We start from the raw sequence: 14,791 nt of genomic DNA on the forward strand, positions 1-14,791 counted from the left end.
GTATTGGTCCATGTTTGAGTTGCATAAGTAATCAGACTATGATTTACAAAATAAAGCAACGATTTGGATATAATCTTTGATATCAAGTTTGAGTTGAGTCACATAAAAGAGATGATTAGTTTCCCTCCCCCCTTCAAATAAGATTTTAGCTAAATATTTTCCTCACTACTGTTCCGGATGCATACAATGTATATTTTTGAATGCAAGAAAATGAAGGGGAAAAAATAGAAATAAGCATTCCAAATACTGGGTGATATTGAATTTGAAGGGCCCATCAGAGACCCCCTCTACAGACGTCTGATGACGACGTGTCTGACAGCATTTTGCCCCACAAGCGCACTGCAGAATGGATGCAGAATGAGAAGCAATATTTTCAGATAATACCTTATACGCTTTCCAGGAGGTTTCTCTTTGACAAGTCATTTTTTTTTATGAATTCATGAAGATTTGAAAGAGATGCTTTACTTGGAGGCGGTGAATTACTCACTTTGAGGAAGTGAGAGGAAAAAATGTCGACTTGGTAAACTACGGTAGCTACATCATTAGCCTGACATAATTTGAAGAAAAGACAGTATGCATGCTGTGTTTCTGTGGATCACGCTGACATGGAATTTTATAGTTTTCTGACCACCTACAGACAAAATATGGATAATTGCGCCTGCATCAACAAAAATGAAGAGGAAAACACCCTCTGTTTTGGGGAGAGAGCGAAGGACAAACACCGTTAACTAGGTAGCTTGCTACCTGATACCGAGGCTTGGACGTTGTCGTTTTGTCAGGATAGTTATCTAAAATATGAATAACGTTACAGCATTGTAAAGCCCTGGTTTCATTGTATGTAGCTAGCGAGCTGGGACACTAGCCAGCCACCTTACTAGCTAGCTAAATCATAGCAAGCCAATTGCAAATGGTTATTTCAGCTGGCTAGCGTACTTGTTAGCCTACTACATAGCTGGGTGGTTTATTATTGGACAGAAACCTATTACAGTAGCTAGGTATTGACTGCTGAAGAGTGGCAGTCAATACAGCTGTCTGTTCAGTGTGTCAAGTTATTGTATAGTAAATACCTTATAGTACCTTATCTTTAAATGGCACAGATAAGGATGTAGTGAGCTATCTACTCCATGGTGCAACACAGCCAGGATTGTGCCAATTTATCAGACTTGACTGAACCTAGCTTGAAAGTGGTTGGCACTTCACCAGAAGGGTCATTACATGGTTTTAAACAGCAATCTACAAATGTTTGTAGTGAATTTCAGAGGAACAACTTGATTGACAGCACTGAAGTCCACCGCTTCATTATGCGTCTTTCCTCCTTCCTGGCTGTGTTCAGGCCTGCTCTCCCCCTTATCCTGGGGCTCTCATTGGGATGCAGCCTGAGCCTGCTGATGGTCTCCTGGAACCAGGGAGACACATATGACTTGTGTGGAGATGAACTGGGCAATGGGGGTCTCTTCCTGGGCAGCAATAGGGGAGACCCCCCAGGGGACCAGAGAGGTGGTCCTGGGAATGAGGACTTCCAGCCACGCATCATACCATACCACAAGGACCCCAACAAACCACACAAGAAGGTCCTCAGGTGAGCATTTTGGGATGGATGTACAGAGGAATACCACATCCTAGCTTAACACTAGGTTTCAGAGATAAGAGTTTGCAAATGGCCAGGTTTTTCACTTAAAATGGATACCAGACAAACTATTGATTTCAAAGTTTAACAAACCATACAACTCTATGCACAATGACTGCTTTTAACAATTTACACAGAAAATTCTACAAAAACACATTTATTGGAAGAAATGTACAGATGCAAAGTTTTGTAACAGAATTTAGGTAAAATCTTCTGTTTTTTATGTGACCACGTTATCCAAAAATTCTTAAATATCTTCTCCAAATTAAGATGTGAAGATGTCTGCAGAAGGAATTGGGTGTCAGCTATGACACCTTGAGTTTGAAAAAATCTCTTTAGGTTATTGAACTACAATAAGTCAAGTGGATTTGCACCCAGTAACAGAATTGCCGTAACATAATTTTATCATGTGTCCCTGATCTATACTACACAGAAATGTATAATTATGAATATGATCGTCATGACGATGTATCCTGAATAGGTACACACAGGTAGAAATATGCAGTATCCTCCTTTTGCATATTTGGGTATTATACAACACACTGGCTATTATTTTAATGACCTCCGCCACCAATCACAGACGTTTATGTTTCACAAGTTTGAACATCAAAGTACAGTATAGTTCTGTACAGTGTACTCAACTCTAGTGTTCTCTACTGTGTACTGTACTCTACTCTCCTGACAATCTACTCTACTCAACTGTGCTGTACTTTGGAACCGTGTGGCGCAGCAATCTAAGGCACTGCATCGCAGTGCTAGAGGCGTCACTACAGACCCGGGTTCGATCCCGGGATGTATCACAACCGGCTGTGATTGGGAGTCCCGTAGGGCGGCATACTATTGTCCCAGCGTCGTCAGGGTTAGAGGAGGGTTTGGCCCGGGTAGGCCATCATTGTAAATAAGAATTTGTTCTTTACTGACTTGCCTAGTTAAATAAAGGTTGGGGAAAAAACACTAAAAAGAATGTCTGTGGATGTTGAAATCCAGGGCAGACTGACCGATTTGATAACAGAATTTAGATTTTTAATGACTTAATAATTCATATACAAAATTGATATCAGTAAAAACACTAACTGATAAGTCTACCTTTACTTGATAGTTCTGTGAACTTTCGTTGTCCTCCCTTCACATGAGGGAAAGAAATTAGACAATATCTTAAAAGATCTGTGGGTTTTTGGTAAAGGAATTTCAGGGCACAAGGAACTGTTTCTTAAACTTACAGAAGGCAGAAAAAAGTGTTTAAATTAGTTGCCAGGGGTATTTACTTCAATATTATTGTTTTTGTATTACCTTTTAAGACTTTCGGGTAGATGTTTTCTAAGACCCCTTTTATCTGTTTGACAAGAAATCAAAGCATTTTGCTTATTCCACATTAAAAACATTTTTTTTTTAATATTCATTTTTTGTCATGCTCTTTCCTTTGACATGCTCCTATGAACTTGACATGTTTGTACTCATGGATACTTCTACATGAAAATGACCAAAAAGAAGACACTGCTTAAAAATATATGCAGAGCTATTGGATCTCTTTTAGGAAATCCTCTTTTATAACTGCTTAAAAAAATAATGCACCCCAGTGCATATGAGTGGTGTTTTCTGGGAACTAACGCTTATGCAACCCGCTAACATTGCCAAATTCGTCATTGATATGTGAATGGCGCAAATCATGACTTTCCCTGCAGATGCATCACACTTTTTTACAAAATGAAGGCCTTTATAGGCCACTGTCTGTTTGATTCTCACAGATTTTCGTTGTTTGTTCACCCATTTTTAAACGGCTTTTATCTGTTCATACCGGGTCTAAACCACTCTGTGGTTGATATGACGTAGGATATATGTCGGCCTACACTTTTAGGGAACATATACCATCATTTCTTAGGCTATATGAAAGTTGTTAAAAAAGGAAGGAAAAGAAAGAGATGGCCAATGCTATTAGACCGCTACTGACATTTCAACCCTTGATAAAGATTTGTTTAAAAAGCCCATGGGCAATTCCATGTAAAGAACTCTGGCTTGAGCACTAACGTGAAGTTCATAGGAGCACATCAAATTTGGTGTCAAATGAAAGCTTAGAGTCTATATTTGTTTAGATGTAAAGTCCCCTGTTTTTGGGACCTGAGTGTTTCTGGTGCCGGTTCCGACTGACATTTTCGCATATAGATCGATATGTGGACACCATAGATTGAAATGGCTTGCATTGAGCGTTAGCCCAGAGTCTCACAGACACAGGAGTATGTCTCTTCTGCCTGTGAGAAGAAGGATGTGAAATCTGATACCACTTGAAGCGGGGATGTCCCTCCTACCATTTCATTCGCTCTTCCTACTGTCCATCAGAACCCTACGTCACAGCCACTAACAACGCATATGTGTGGAATCCTTACATTGTAACGCAGCAGGAGGGAGTGGTTTTGTCGCTGTAGCACATTCAAACATCGATTTATAGCTCGTAATCTAAAATAGTAGATTAATATGAGATGAAAGGCAAGTTCCTAACGAGTTCAGGAGGCCAAGCTATAGAGACTTTCACAGCGATGGGGGCAGACGTTTTGATCAAGACAGACCTTTAGAAAATATGCAGCTTTTCTCTAACACTAAATATACGTACAGTACCAGTCAAAAGTTTGCACACACCTACTCATTCAAGGGTTTTTCTTAATTTTTTAAAACTATTTTCTACATTGTAGAATAATATTGAAGACATCACAACTATGAAATTACAATCATGTTTAAAACAAATATTATGGTAAAATGTAGTAACCAGAAAAGTGTTAAACAAATCCAAATATTTTTTATATTTGAGCTTCTTCAAAGTAGCCACCCTTTGCCTTGATGACAGCTTCGCACACTCTTGGCATTCTCTCAACCAGCTTCATGAGGTAGTCACCAATAATAAGAACACCAATAAGAAGAAGAGACTTGCTTTGTCCAAGAAACATGAGCAATGCACATTAGAGCGGTGGACATCTGTTCTTTGGTCTGATGAGTCCAAATGTGAGATTTTTGGTTCCAACCGCTGTGTCTTTGTGAGATGCAGAGTAGGTGAACGGATGATCTCCACATGTGTGGTTCCCACCGTGAAGCATGGAGGAGGAGGTGTGGGGGTGTTTTACTGGTGACACTGTCAGTGATTTTATTTCGAATTCAAGGCACACTTAACCAGCATGGCTACCACAGCATTCTGCAGCGATACGCCATCCCATCTGGTTTGCGCTTAGTGGGACTATCATTTGTTTTTCAACAGGACAATGACCCAACACACCTCCAGGCTGTGTAAGGGCTATTTGACCAAGGAGAGTGATGGAGTGATGCATCAGATGTCCTGGCCTCCACAATCACCCGACCTCAACCCAATTGAGATGGTTTGGGATGAGTTGGGCCGCAGAGGGAAGGAAAAGCAGCCAACAAGTGCTCAGCATATGTGGGAACTCCTTCAAGACTGTTGGAAAAGCATTCTTCATGAAGCTGGTTGAGAGAATGCCAAGAGTGTGTAAAGCTGTCATCAAGGCAAAGGGTGGCTACTTTGAAGAATCTCAAATATAAAAAAAGATTTGTTTAAGACTTTTTTTGGTTACTACATGATTCCATATGTGTTATTTCTTAGTTTAGATGTCTTCACTATTATTCTACAATGTAGAAAATAGTACAAATAAAGAAAAGCCCTTGAATGGTGCAGCGGTCTAAGGCACTGCATCTCAGTGCAAGAGGCGTCACTACAGTCCCTGGTTCGAATCCAGACTATCACATCTGGCCGTGATTGGGAGTTCCATGGCCCAGCGGGGTAGGCCGTCATTGTAAATAAGAATTTGTTCTTAACTGGCTTGCTTAGTTAAATAAATAAAAAATATAATAATAATAATAATAAAATATACAAATTGAAAAATGAGTAGGTGTCAAAATGTGGTTTTGCACAGATTGGGCTCCATCTATCACGGGACGGCGGGAGGGCCTCTGCACTCGAGTTATGAATGCGTCTCCCTCTGCTATATGGACGCATTGTATGATACACCCACTGAGCTATAATGGAGATACACCGAGAGCAACTGGCGGCAAAAGAGCTGAGAGCAGAACTCTGAGATATGCAGCAGGTAACTTCTATTGTAAACTACTTCGTGCACACCTGTTCGCAAAACTAGGTGGAGATATGGGATCAGAGCAGGACAATGTTCTATTTCACACCGAGGTTTGGTGGTTATCAAGGGGAAGTGTTGGAAAGATCTTTTGAATTGAGAGGGGAACTGTCATTCGTAATGGATGGGGGGGGGGGGGGGGGGGAAGAAGACTGTTGACTATCTGTGTAATGAAATAAAATGTCTCATTGCCTATGTAACAGACATATTTGGGAAACTGACTGAACTGAAGGCAAGCATGCAGGGGGGAAAAACAAATTCTACAGATGAGTGACTGAATCAGCTAAATCCATTTGACTGTGATCCTGGCTCCGTGAGCATGCCGGGAAGGGAAATCGAACAGCTGATCGAGCTGTCATGTGGCCGCATTCACAGGTCACTATGGAAGAGTTTTGGATCGGACTCAAAGGGAATACTGTGCAGTCTCCCTCTGAGGTTTAAAACTCGTGCTATGCTGATTCAGTGCTCTTTAGAACTGGACCAGAGAGGACAACCCACCTCTCCAGTCTGTCCAGAAGGACATCATGGTAAGCAGTATTGAATGCAGCACTTAAATCCAAGAGTACAAGGACAGAGAGCTATTTGGGGTCTTTGTTGGCGCTAAGATAATTGACCACTTTAACTAAGGCTGCCTTGGGGGGCACGAAAACCGAATAGAACATTTTCAAAAATCCAGTTGGCACTTAAAAAATTATTTAGCTGTTTGAAAATCAATTTCTCCAGAATTTTGTTTCAAGAATGGAAGGTTGGAGATTGACTGAAAATTGCTAAAAGCTAAAGACTTGATTACTTTTTTTCTGAAGGCGTTTCACCATAGCAGTTCGTAGTGCAGTGGGGAAAGTGCCCGTGAACAGGGAGTGATTAACAATAGCTTGCACTTCTTCAGATATGCAATAGAAAACTGGTTTGAAGAAGGGGTGGGGTAGGATCGAGAAGGCAGGTAAAATACTTAAGTTGTGATATCACTTTCCTGAGCATGTCTGCGTCAACCATGGAAAATAACTCCACAGTGCCTTTGCGTGGTAGGCACATATCATCAAACTTCTCATCAGGTCTTGCTTGACTGATACTCAGCCTAAAGTTTATTATCTTGTCTCTGGAACATGCCGCAAAGTCATCACATTTAGATGTGGAGGAATGTTCACATAGGTTTGCGGGGTTAGGATTTATCAGGCCGTCAATGGTCGAGAAGAGCACTCTCAAATTACTCAGATTATTAGTGATCAAGTTAGGCTCATTTTTCTGTCTGGCATTTCTAATTGCCTTGTTATACATTGAGTGTACAAAACATTAAGGACACCTTCCTAATATTGAGCTGCACCCCCCTTTGACCCTCAGAGCAGCCTCAATTTGTCAGGGAATGGACTGTACAAGGCGTTCCACAGGGATGCTGTCCCATGTTTACTCCAGTTGGCTGGATGTCCTTTGGGTGGTGGACCATTCTTGATACACACGGGAAACTGTTGAGTGTGAAAAACCCAGAAGTGTTGCAGTTCTTGACACAAACTGGTGTGCCCGGCATCTGCTCCTATACCCCGTTCAAAGGAACTTAAATATTTTGTCTGCCCATTCACCCTCTGAATGGCACACATACACAATTCATGTCTCGAACGTCTCAAGGCTTAAAAATAATTCTTTAACCTGTCTCCTCCCCTTCATCTACACTGATTTGAAATGGATTTAACAGGTGACATCAATAAAGGACCATAGGTTTCACCTGGTCAGTCTATGTCATAGAAAGAGCAGGTGTCCTTAATGTTTTGTACACTGTGTATAGCCAAGTTGCTCTCTCAAAATATCATAGTGGACCTGCAACTTTGACTTTCTCCACTTCTGCCCTGCCTTTCTGCAATTTCTCTTTAATTGATTTGTTTCCTCACTCACTCCGTTTAGATGTGGCCTTTTTTTAACCTTACTGGAGCTATGGCATCAATGGCTACCCTTAATTTGGTATTACAGTTATGAACTAAGTCATCACAAGAGGAAGGCAGAATGGGTGATGATGTATTGTTCATAATTCAATAAAATCTGCAGCAACTTCAGAGGTAAGTTAGCGTTTCGTAGCCCTTTCCTGCAGTCAATGACCAAAAGCGCCATCTTTGGCCTCATGGGTGGAATGTTATTAATATTTTCCATAATTTCATAATTAATAAAGATTATAAAATAAAACGACATTCAGTGTTTCTCTGTCAAACCCACTGGGGAGCCAGGCCCAGCCAATCAGAATGAGTTTTTCCCCACAAAAGGGCTAGATTACAGACAGAAATACTTTTCAGTTTCATCAGCTGTCCGGGTAGCTGGGCCTGCAGGTGAAGAAGCCGGATGTGAAGGTCCTGGGCTGGCGTGGTTACATGTTGTCTGCGGTTGAAAGGCCGGTTGGACGTACTGCCAAATTCTCTAAAATTATGTTGGAGGCGGCTTATGGTAGAGAAATTAACATTAAATTATCTGGCAACAGCTCTGGTGGACATTCCTGCAGTCAGCATGCCAATTGCATGCTCCCTCAACTTGAGCCATCTGTGGCATTGTGTTGTGTGACAGAACGGCACATTTTAGTGGCCTTTTGTCCCCAGCACAAGGTGCACCTGTGTATTGCTCATGCTGTTTAGTCAGCTTCTTGATATGCCACACCTGTCAGGTGGATGGATTATCTTGGCAAATGAGAAGTGCTCACTAACAGGGATGTAAACAAATTTGTGCACAATTTGAGAGAAATAAGCTTTTTGTGCGTATGGAAAATTTCAGAGATCTTTTATTTCAGCTCATGAAATTTACTTGACATGTTGCGTTTTATATTTTTGTTCCGTATATATAAATTGTAATATTGGGATAAACTCAAAATGTAATACATTTCAACTCTACGTCTGACATGGTACAGTTTTTTTTTTTAAAGTCCATAGCCATGTGTGTAAGGTGTATACTTTCGTTTCAAATTAGATTTGTGTAAGACTTAACAAGAATCACTCTGTAACCCTGATTTAGCCCACTGCAGTAAAAATTAATAATGCATTTAGTTTTACCCTGTGCTATGGGCAACAAGATAGTAACAAAATACACAGTGGTGATCAGATAAAGCAACATCAACAATAGAGGATATGTCAATAGAAAGACCCTTGGTAATAACCAGGTCCAGAGTATGGCCGCGGTTATGGGTGGGCCCAGAAGAAAGCCCCTTGGTAATAACCAGGTCCAGAGTATGGCCGCGGTTATGGGTGGGCCCAGAAGAAAGCCCCTTGGTAATAACCAGGTCCAGAGTATGGCCGCGGTTATGGGTGGGCCCAGAAGAAAGCCCCTTGGTAATAACCAGGTCCAGAGTATGGCTGCGGTTATGGGTGGGCCCAGTAACATGTTGGATGAAGTCCATAGAGCTCAAAAGATTAATACATTCAATGGCTTTGGAGTCAGTATCTTTGTCAACATGAATATTAAAATCGCTCAACACAATAAGTATATCATAGTTCTCAAGGACAATAGCTCAGAGAAATCAGTAAAGAAAGTGGGGTAGTGCTATACAGGGGTATAGCTCACCAAAGATGTCTGTTTCACAAGTGTGGACAGCAGAGTACAGTAAGGAAAATTAGAGTAGAGTGTAGTACAGTACAATTGAGCACACTACATGAGTACAGTATAATGTACTGTGCTGTATTGAGATGTCCAAACTTGTGAAACAGATTGGTACAAATGTGGTCTTTTTTGGGGGTGGAGCTCATTAGAATAATAGCCAGTGTGTTGAAAGGGGGATATCTAGTCAGTTGTACAACTGAATGCATTCAACTCAAATGTGTCTTCCGCATTTAACCCAACCCCTCTGAATCAGAGATACTTTTGTGTACCTATTCAGGATGCATCACCATGAAGAGTGACATTTATAATTCTGCATTTTTTGTATAGTACATATCAGGGATCCATGATGTCATTCTGTTACCGGGTGTTAATCCACTTCAATAACCATAATATTGTTTTTCAAACTCAAGGTGTCATGTCATAGCTGACACCCAATTCTTTATGCAGACATCTTTGAATCTTCATTTGGGTAGATATTTTTTGTTAAATGTAGTCTCTTAAACGGAGGGAGTTTTTACCGTCATTCTGTTACCAAATTTGACATCTGCATTGTTTTTCGAGTAATGTATTTTTGCGAAATGTTCCGTGGAAATTGTTAAAAGTAGTCATTGTGCATAGATTTGTATGGTTTGTTTAACTTTGAAATCAATGGTTTTTGTTTGCCATACTTTTAAAGTATCCAAAAAAAATCGGATTCTCAGCATCACTCTGTTACTGTGGAATTGACCCCATACAGTTTGATAATCCTACTGTCTCGCTTCTCTCCGAATCACCTCTTAAAGCTGATTTTATTGGCCTGGATAGTTATAATTAGCCAGTTAACCTAGATGGTCTGAAGAGATGGTCTGTTTTCAAAGTACAGTCAGTCATGAATGATTCAATTTTATTGAAGTGTCTTCTTTTATGAAAGGCTTAACCTTACAGAAGTATTTTGATACCTCTTGAATATGACTATGATCTCCTTTGGTCATAGCCGAAATCCTTACATTTTGCAGATGGTGAGAGTTAAGTCTAGACTGTGGAGTTCAACAATCATATCCCAGTACCTAGCCATCTGGACAAGAATGGACACTAGGCGCATTCAAGACTTACATTCACCTTGACATAGTCATTTACCAGACGTTTTTAAACTAACTTATAACAAGTGCATTTTTAAGTAAAAACAATTACATTGTAGTTTACAACATTGTAACAACTTTTTATTAACATATTGTTAAATAGGACATTAGTAATTGCATAGTAAATCACTCCGTAAGATGGGGCCTGTTCCTTATTTCATCTATGTAATAAAATAAATCACCCAGCTCCGCTCAGTAATGAGTGAGTTTGATTTGAAACAGTGAATGTCCCTCTGAACGCCTCCTCTGTGATCAGGACCCGCTACATCCACACGGAGCTGGGCATCCGAGAGCGCCTCCTGGTGGGCGTGCTGACCTCGCGGGCCACCCTCAACACGCTGGCCGTGGCGGTGAACCGCACCGTGGCCCACCACTTCCACCGCACCTTCTTCTTCACGGGCCTGCACAGCTCCAAGGTCCCCCACGGCATGACGGTGGTGGCCCACGGCGACGACCGGCCCGTGTGGCTGATGTACGAGACGGTACGCCACCTGCACCAGCACTATGGCTTGGACTACGACTGGTTCTTCCTGGCCCAGGACGACACCTACATGCAGGCCGAGAGGCTGGCCGAGCTGGTGGGCCACCTCAGCACGGGACAGGACCTCTACATGGGCCGGTCAGAGGAGTTCATCGGTGGGGAAGAGAGGGCCAGGTACTGCCACGGGGGTTATGGTTATCTGCTCTCCCGCAGCCTGCTGGCCCGCCTGCAGCCCCACCTGGACACCTGCCGCAATGACATCCTCAGCGTCAGGCCTGACGAGTGGCTTGGGCGCTGCATCATCGACTACCTGGGTCTGAGCTGTGTGGAGGTACACCAGGTAAACACACAGCTGAGACATCATTATTATAAAACATGTTTATAGAGTTGTTCCAGAACGATTACCAGTCTTTTATCAATGCTATGTCATCATGATTTACAGTACTTTGACTACACCCATCAGTTGTCTTACCTACGAGATGGCTAACATTTCCCTCCCCACTGTTTGCATGTTACTTACAGGACATGACATATCGCTCCTTTGAGCTGGGGAAGAAAGCAGACCCAGAGCGAGAGGACAGTGCCCAGTTTAAGAATGCCTTCACAGTGCACCCTGTGTCAGAGCCCAGCCTCATGTACCGCCTGCACAAACGCTTCAGCCAGATCGAACTGGACTGGACCTACCTACAGATACAGCAGCTGCAGGTTGATTTTGTTTAATGGAATCAGATGGGCTTTCTGTATGATTCTGGCTGTTTGAGGAGTCGGCACTGGTGTTGGTTTGACTGGTTACGGGTCCAGTGTGCAAATGTTCAGTTTTCCTACATACCGCACCGATTTCTACGAAAATCTACGCCTGGGCAGACATTTGTGTCTGACCCAATATTTTATGCATTTAACAGTGACCGAACCGTTTTGTGAGGATGTGATGTTTGAAATTCCGACTCAGCTCATTCTAAATTTACCTGCTAATGTCATTTTGTAAACATTCCGTCAGTTTAAAAGTGTGAACTTTGTAATTCAATTCAACTTTATTTATCCACTCGGGCAATTAAGAATCAAATCACGCAAAGTCCTCCACATAGACAATAGCCTACAGTATACAACAGGCATCACATGATTCCCTAATACAATACACCCCCCATACAATACATACATACCGTATACAATACACTTACAATATTGCTTATAATAAGCTTTGAGAGACGCTGACAAAGGAGAATGTCAACCCATTACAGTTAAGCCTTGAATCAACTACACTCAACATTGTTGCTAAATATTCTAATATTGAAGAAATAAATATTTTAAGATGCTTTTGATACATGTAAACACAGTTGTGTCATTATTGTTTTGTCTTTTGTCCAGGTCCAGATCAACAACCTGAGTGAGTTGACCCCAGAGGGTAAGGCGGGGGCCATCTGGCCAATCGGGGTCAATCCTCCTTTCATGCCAAAGACTCGTTTCGAGGTCATCAACTGGGAGTACTTCACCGAGGAGCACATCTACTCATGCTCCGACAGCGCCCCCAAGTGTGAACTGCGTGGCGCCAACTGGGCCGACGTGAGCGCCGTGCTGGAGACGGCCGTGGAGCACCTCAACGAGCGCTACCAGCCCCAGCTGCGCTTCAAGAAACGCCGCCTGCTCAACGGCTACCGGCGCTTCGACCCCACCCGGGGCATGGAGTACGTGCTGGACCTGGCCCTGGAAGCCTTCACCCAGAAAGATCACAGCCAGGTGATCGCCAAGCGGGTCAGCCTGCTCCGCCCCCTCAGCACCATTGAAATCATCCCCATGCCCTATGTGACGGAGGCCACCCGGGTGCAGGTCATCCTGCCCGTTACGGCCCGCGAGCAGGACTTTGTGGGTAACTTCCTGGACATGTATGTGATGAACACGCTGGACACGCACGACAACGTCCTGCTCACCTTCCTGTTTGTCTACGACCCCTTTGATGCCCAGCGCGTCAGCCAGTCGGACGTGTTCGCCGGCATCAAGGCCATGATCGGCGAGGTGGAGAAGCGCTACGGCGACGTGAGGATCCCCTGGATCAGCGTGAAGACGGAGGTGCCCTCGCAGGTCAAGCTGATGGACATAATCTCCAAGAAGCACCCGGTGGACACGCTCTTCTTCCTGGCCTCGGTGTGGACCGAGTTCAACGCCGACTTCCTCAACCGCTGCCGCATGAACGCCATCAGCAACTGGCAGGTGTTCTTCCCCACCCACTTCCAGGAGTTCAGCCAGAACATCTTGTACCGCGACCAGCAGACCTTGGCCTCCTTCCCCGCCGAGGCACCGCGCGACGGACGCTTCGACCGCCACGTCTTTGAGGAGGCATGCTTCTACAACGTCGACTACTTGGCGTCGCGCACCAAGATGGCCGCTGACATCCTAGACAACGACGAGCTGCTGGAGAGCATGGACGTGTACGAGATCTTCGTGCGCTACTCGGGCTTGCACGTGTTCCGGGCAGTGGAGCCGGCGCTAGTGCAAAAGTACGTGCGGCGGGCGTGCAACCCGCGCTTCAACGAGGACATCTACCACCGCTGTGTGCTCAGTAACCTGGAGGGCCTGGCCTCGCGGTCGCACTTAGCCATGGCCCTGTTTGAGCAGGAGCAGGCCAACAGCACCTAGGGGTCTCTACTGGTGCTTAGCCACTGCAGCACTGGTGTCACTCCAGGCTTTTTCCATTGCCAGGCCTCAGAAGGCAACATATTTGGGCCAAACACGGGTGCAAAGCCTGACAGTGGAAATGCACCATAGGTTTACCATCTAGAATGACTTGATACCTTTGGCCTTCTTTATGAACCTGACTTTTGGATGAGGCATATTATGGGATGTTGAATCTCCAAACGGATCCCTAAGGACCAAGAACCCATGTGCAACCTTAGGCCTGCAAAGACTGAGGAGTGATGTTACGACGTGTATTCCTGCAAACTGTGCGTGCAGGCTGGCAGAACTCTGTGCTTTCACTCCAATGGTAGCCCAAGGGGAGGCTCTATCGGTAGGTGATGAATGAACAATGAGCCTTGAGAAAACTGGCATGAGCCATGTCTTCCTTCATGGCTGTGCTGAATTATGATTCTAATACTGGATTTAAAAGAGAAGCCATTGAGTGTATGTGTGTATTTTCTTTCAACTGACACTTAGTTTGTTTATCCCATAGAGAGTGTGATTTGTTTCATGTGGTTTGTTTCATTCCCTAGACAGACAGGGTCTGTTTTTTTCTACGGATATTAAAGCCAGATGTTGCTTCTGGACTCTTTTCTGGTGTTATTTTGGAATCCCAGACCTAGCTATTTCCTTCGCTAGCTACAGTATCTTTGTTTGAAACAGTCGTCTTACCGTGGGGTCTCAATTAGAGAAGACAAAACAGTACTTGTTTTTGAGACCTACGGCCACTTGACAACGGCAGCTGTTTTTCACTGAGTGAGGAGTGATGCATACTTTGCAAGTGAAGATCATGGTTTGCGAGCCAAGGACAGGCTTATAGGGTTGGAGATTCTAGTGGTTGATACTCCTCCAATCATATTCAGAGCTCTGAACACTGTATTCTTCCTGGCTTGCCTCAGAGCTCTGTAGCCTCACCCTGAGGCAATGTACAGTTTGTACCAAAGTCTGCCTCCTCACATTAAGGTAGTAATACACCCCTCCCTGGGCCTCCCAGGATTTTAGCTGGAACTCTCTTTCACGTGTCCTAGGGGAGGAGTGAGTGAGCTCAGTGCACATTCGGAATGCCTTACATGCTGACCACACCCCTTGCGTTACGTGCTCGAGCGTTGCAAAATAAATGTACACGTACTTGTTATTCAATGGTTGCATCCAAACTGCTCGCGCTCGTCAACGAGTGTCTGCAAGTCCCGCCTTTCCCATCTCC

The 14,791-nt window shown here is 43.7% G+C and overlaps 1 protein-coding gene across 1 annotated transcript; it reads left to right on the forward strand.

Annotated features, from left to right (window-relative positions):
- Positions 1-284: 284 nt before the first annotated feature.
- Positions 285-14,174, forward strand: LOC129822737 (chondroitin sulfate glucuronyltransferase-like). The gene is made up of 4 exons (XM_055881091.1): positions 285-1,579; positions 10,693-11,257; positions 11,440-11,622; positions 12,283-14,174. Exons 1-4 carry the CDS (start codon positions 1,125-1,127, stop codon positions 13,546-13,548), a joined length of 2,469 nt encoding a protein of 822 aa, XP_055737066.1. The 5' UTR covers positions 285-1,124; the 3' UTR covers positions 13,549-14,174.
- Positions 14,175-14,791: the final 617 nt, after the last annotated feature.

This window comes from Salvelinus fontinalis, chromosome 25, assembly GCF_029448725.1.
Source record: "Salvelinus fontinalis isolate EN_2023a chromosome 25, ASM2944872v1, whole genome shotgun sequence".
In the NCBI taxonomy this organism is placed as follows: Eukaryota; Metazoa; Chordata; class Actinopteri; order Salmoniformes; family Salmonidae; genus Salvelinus; species Salvelinus fontinalis.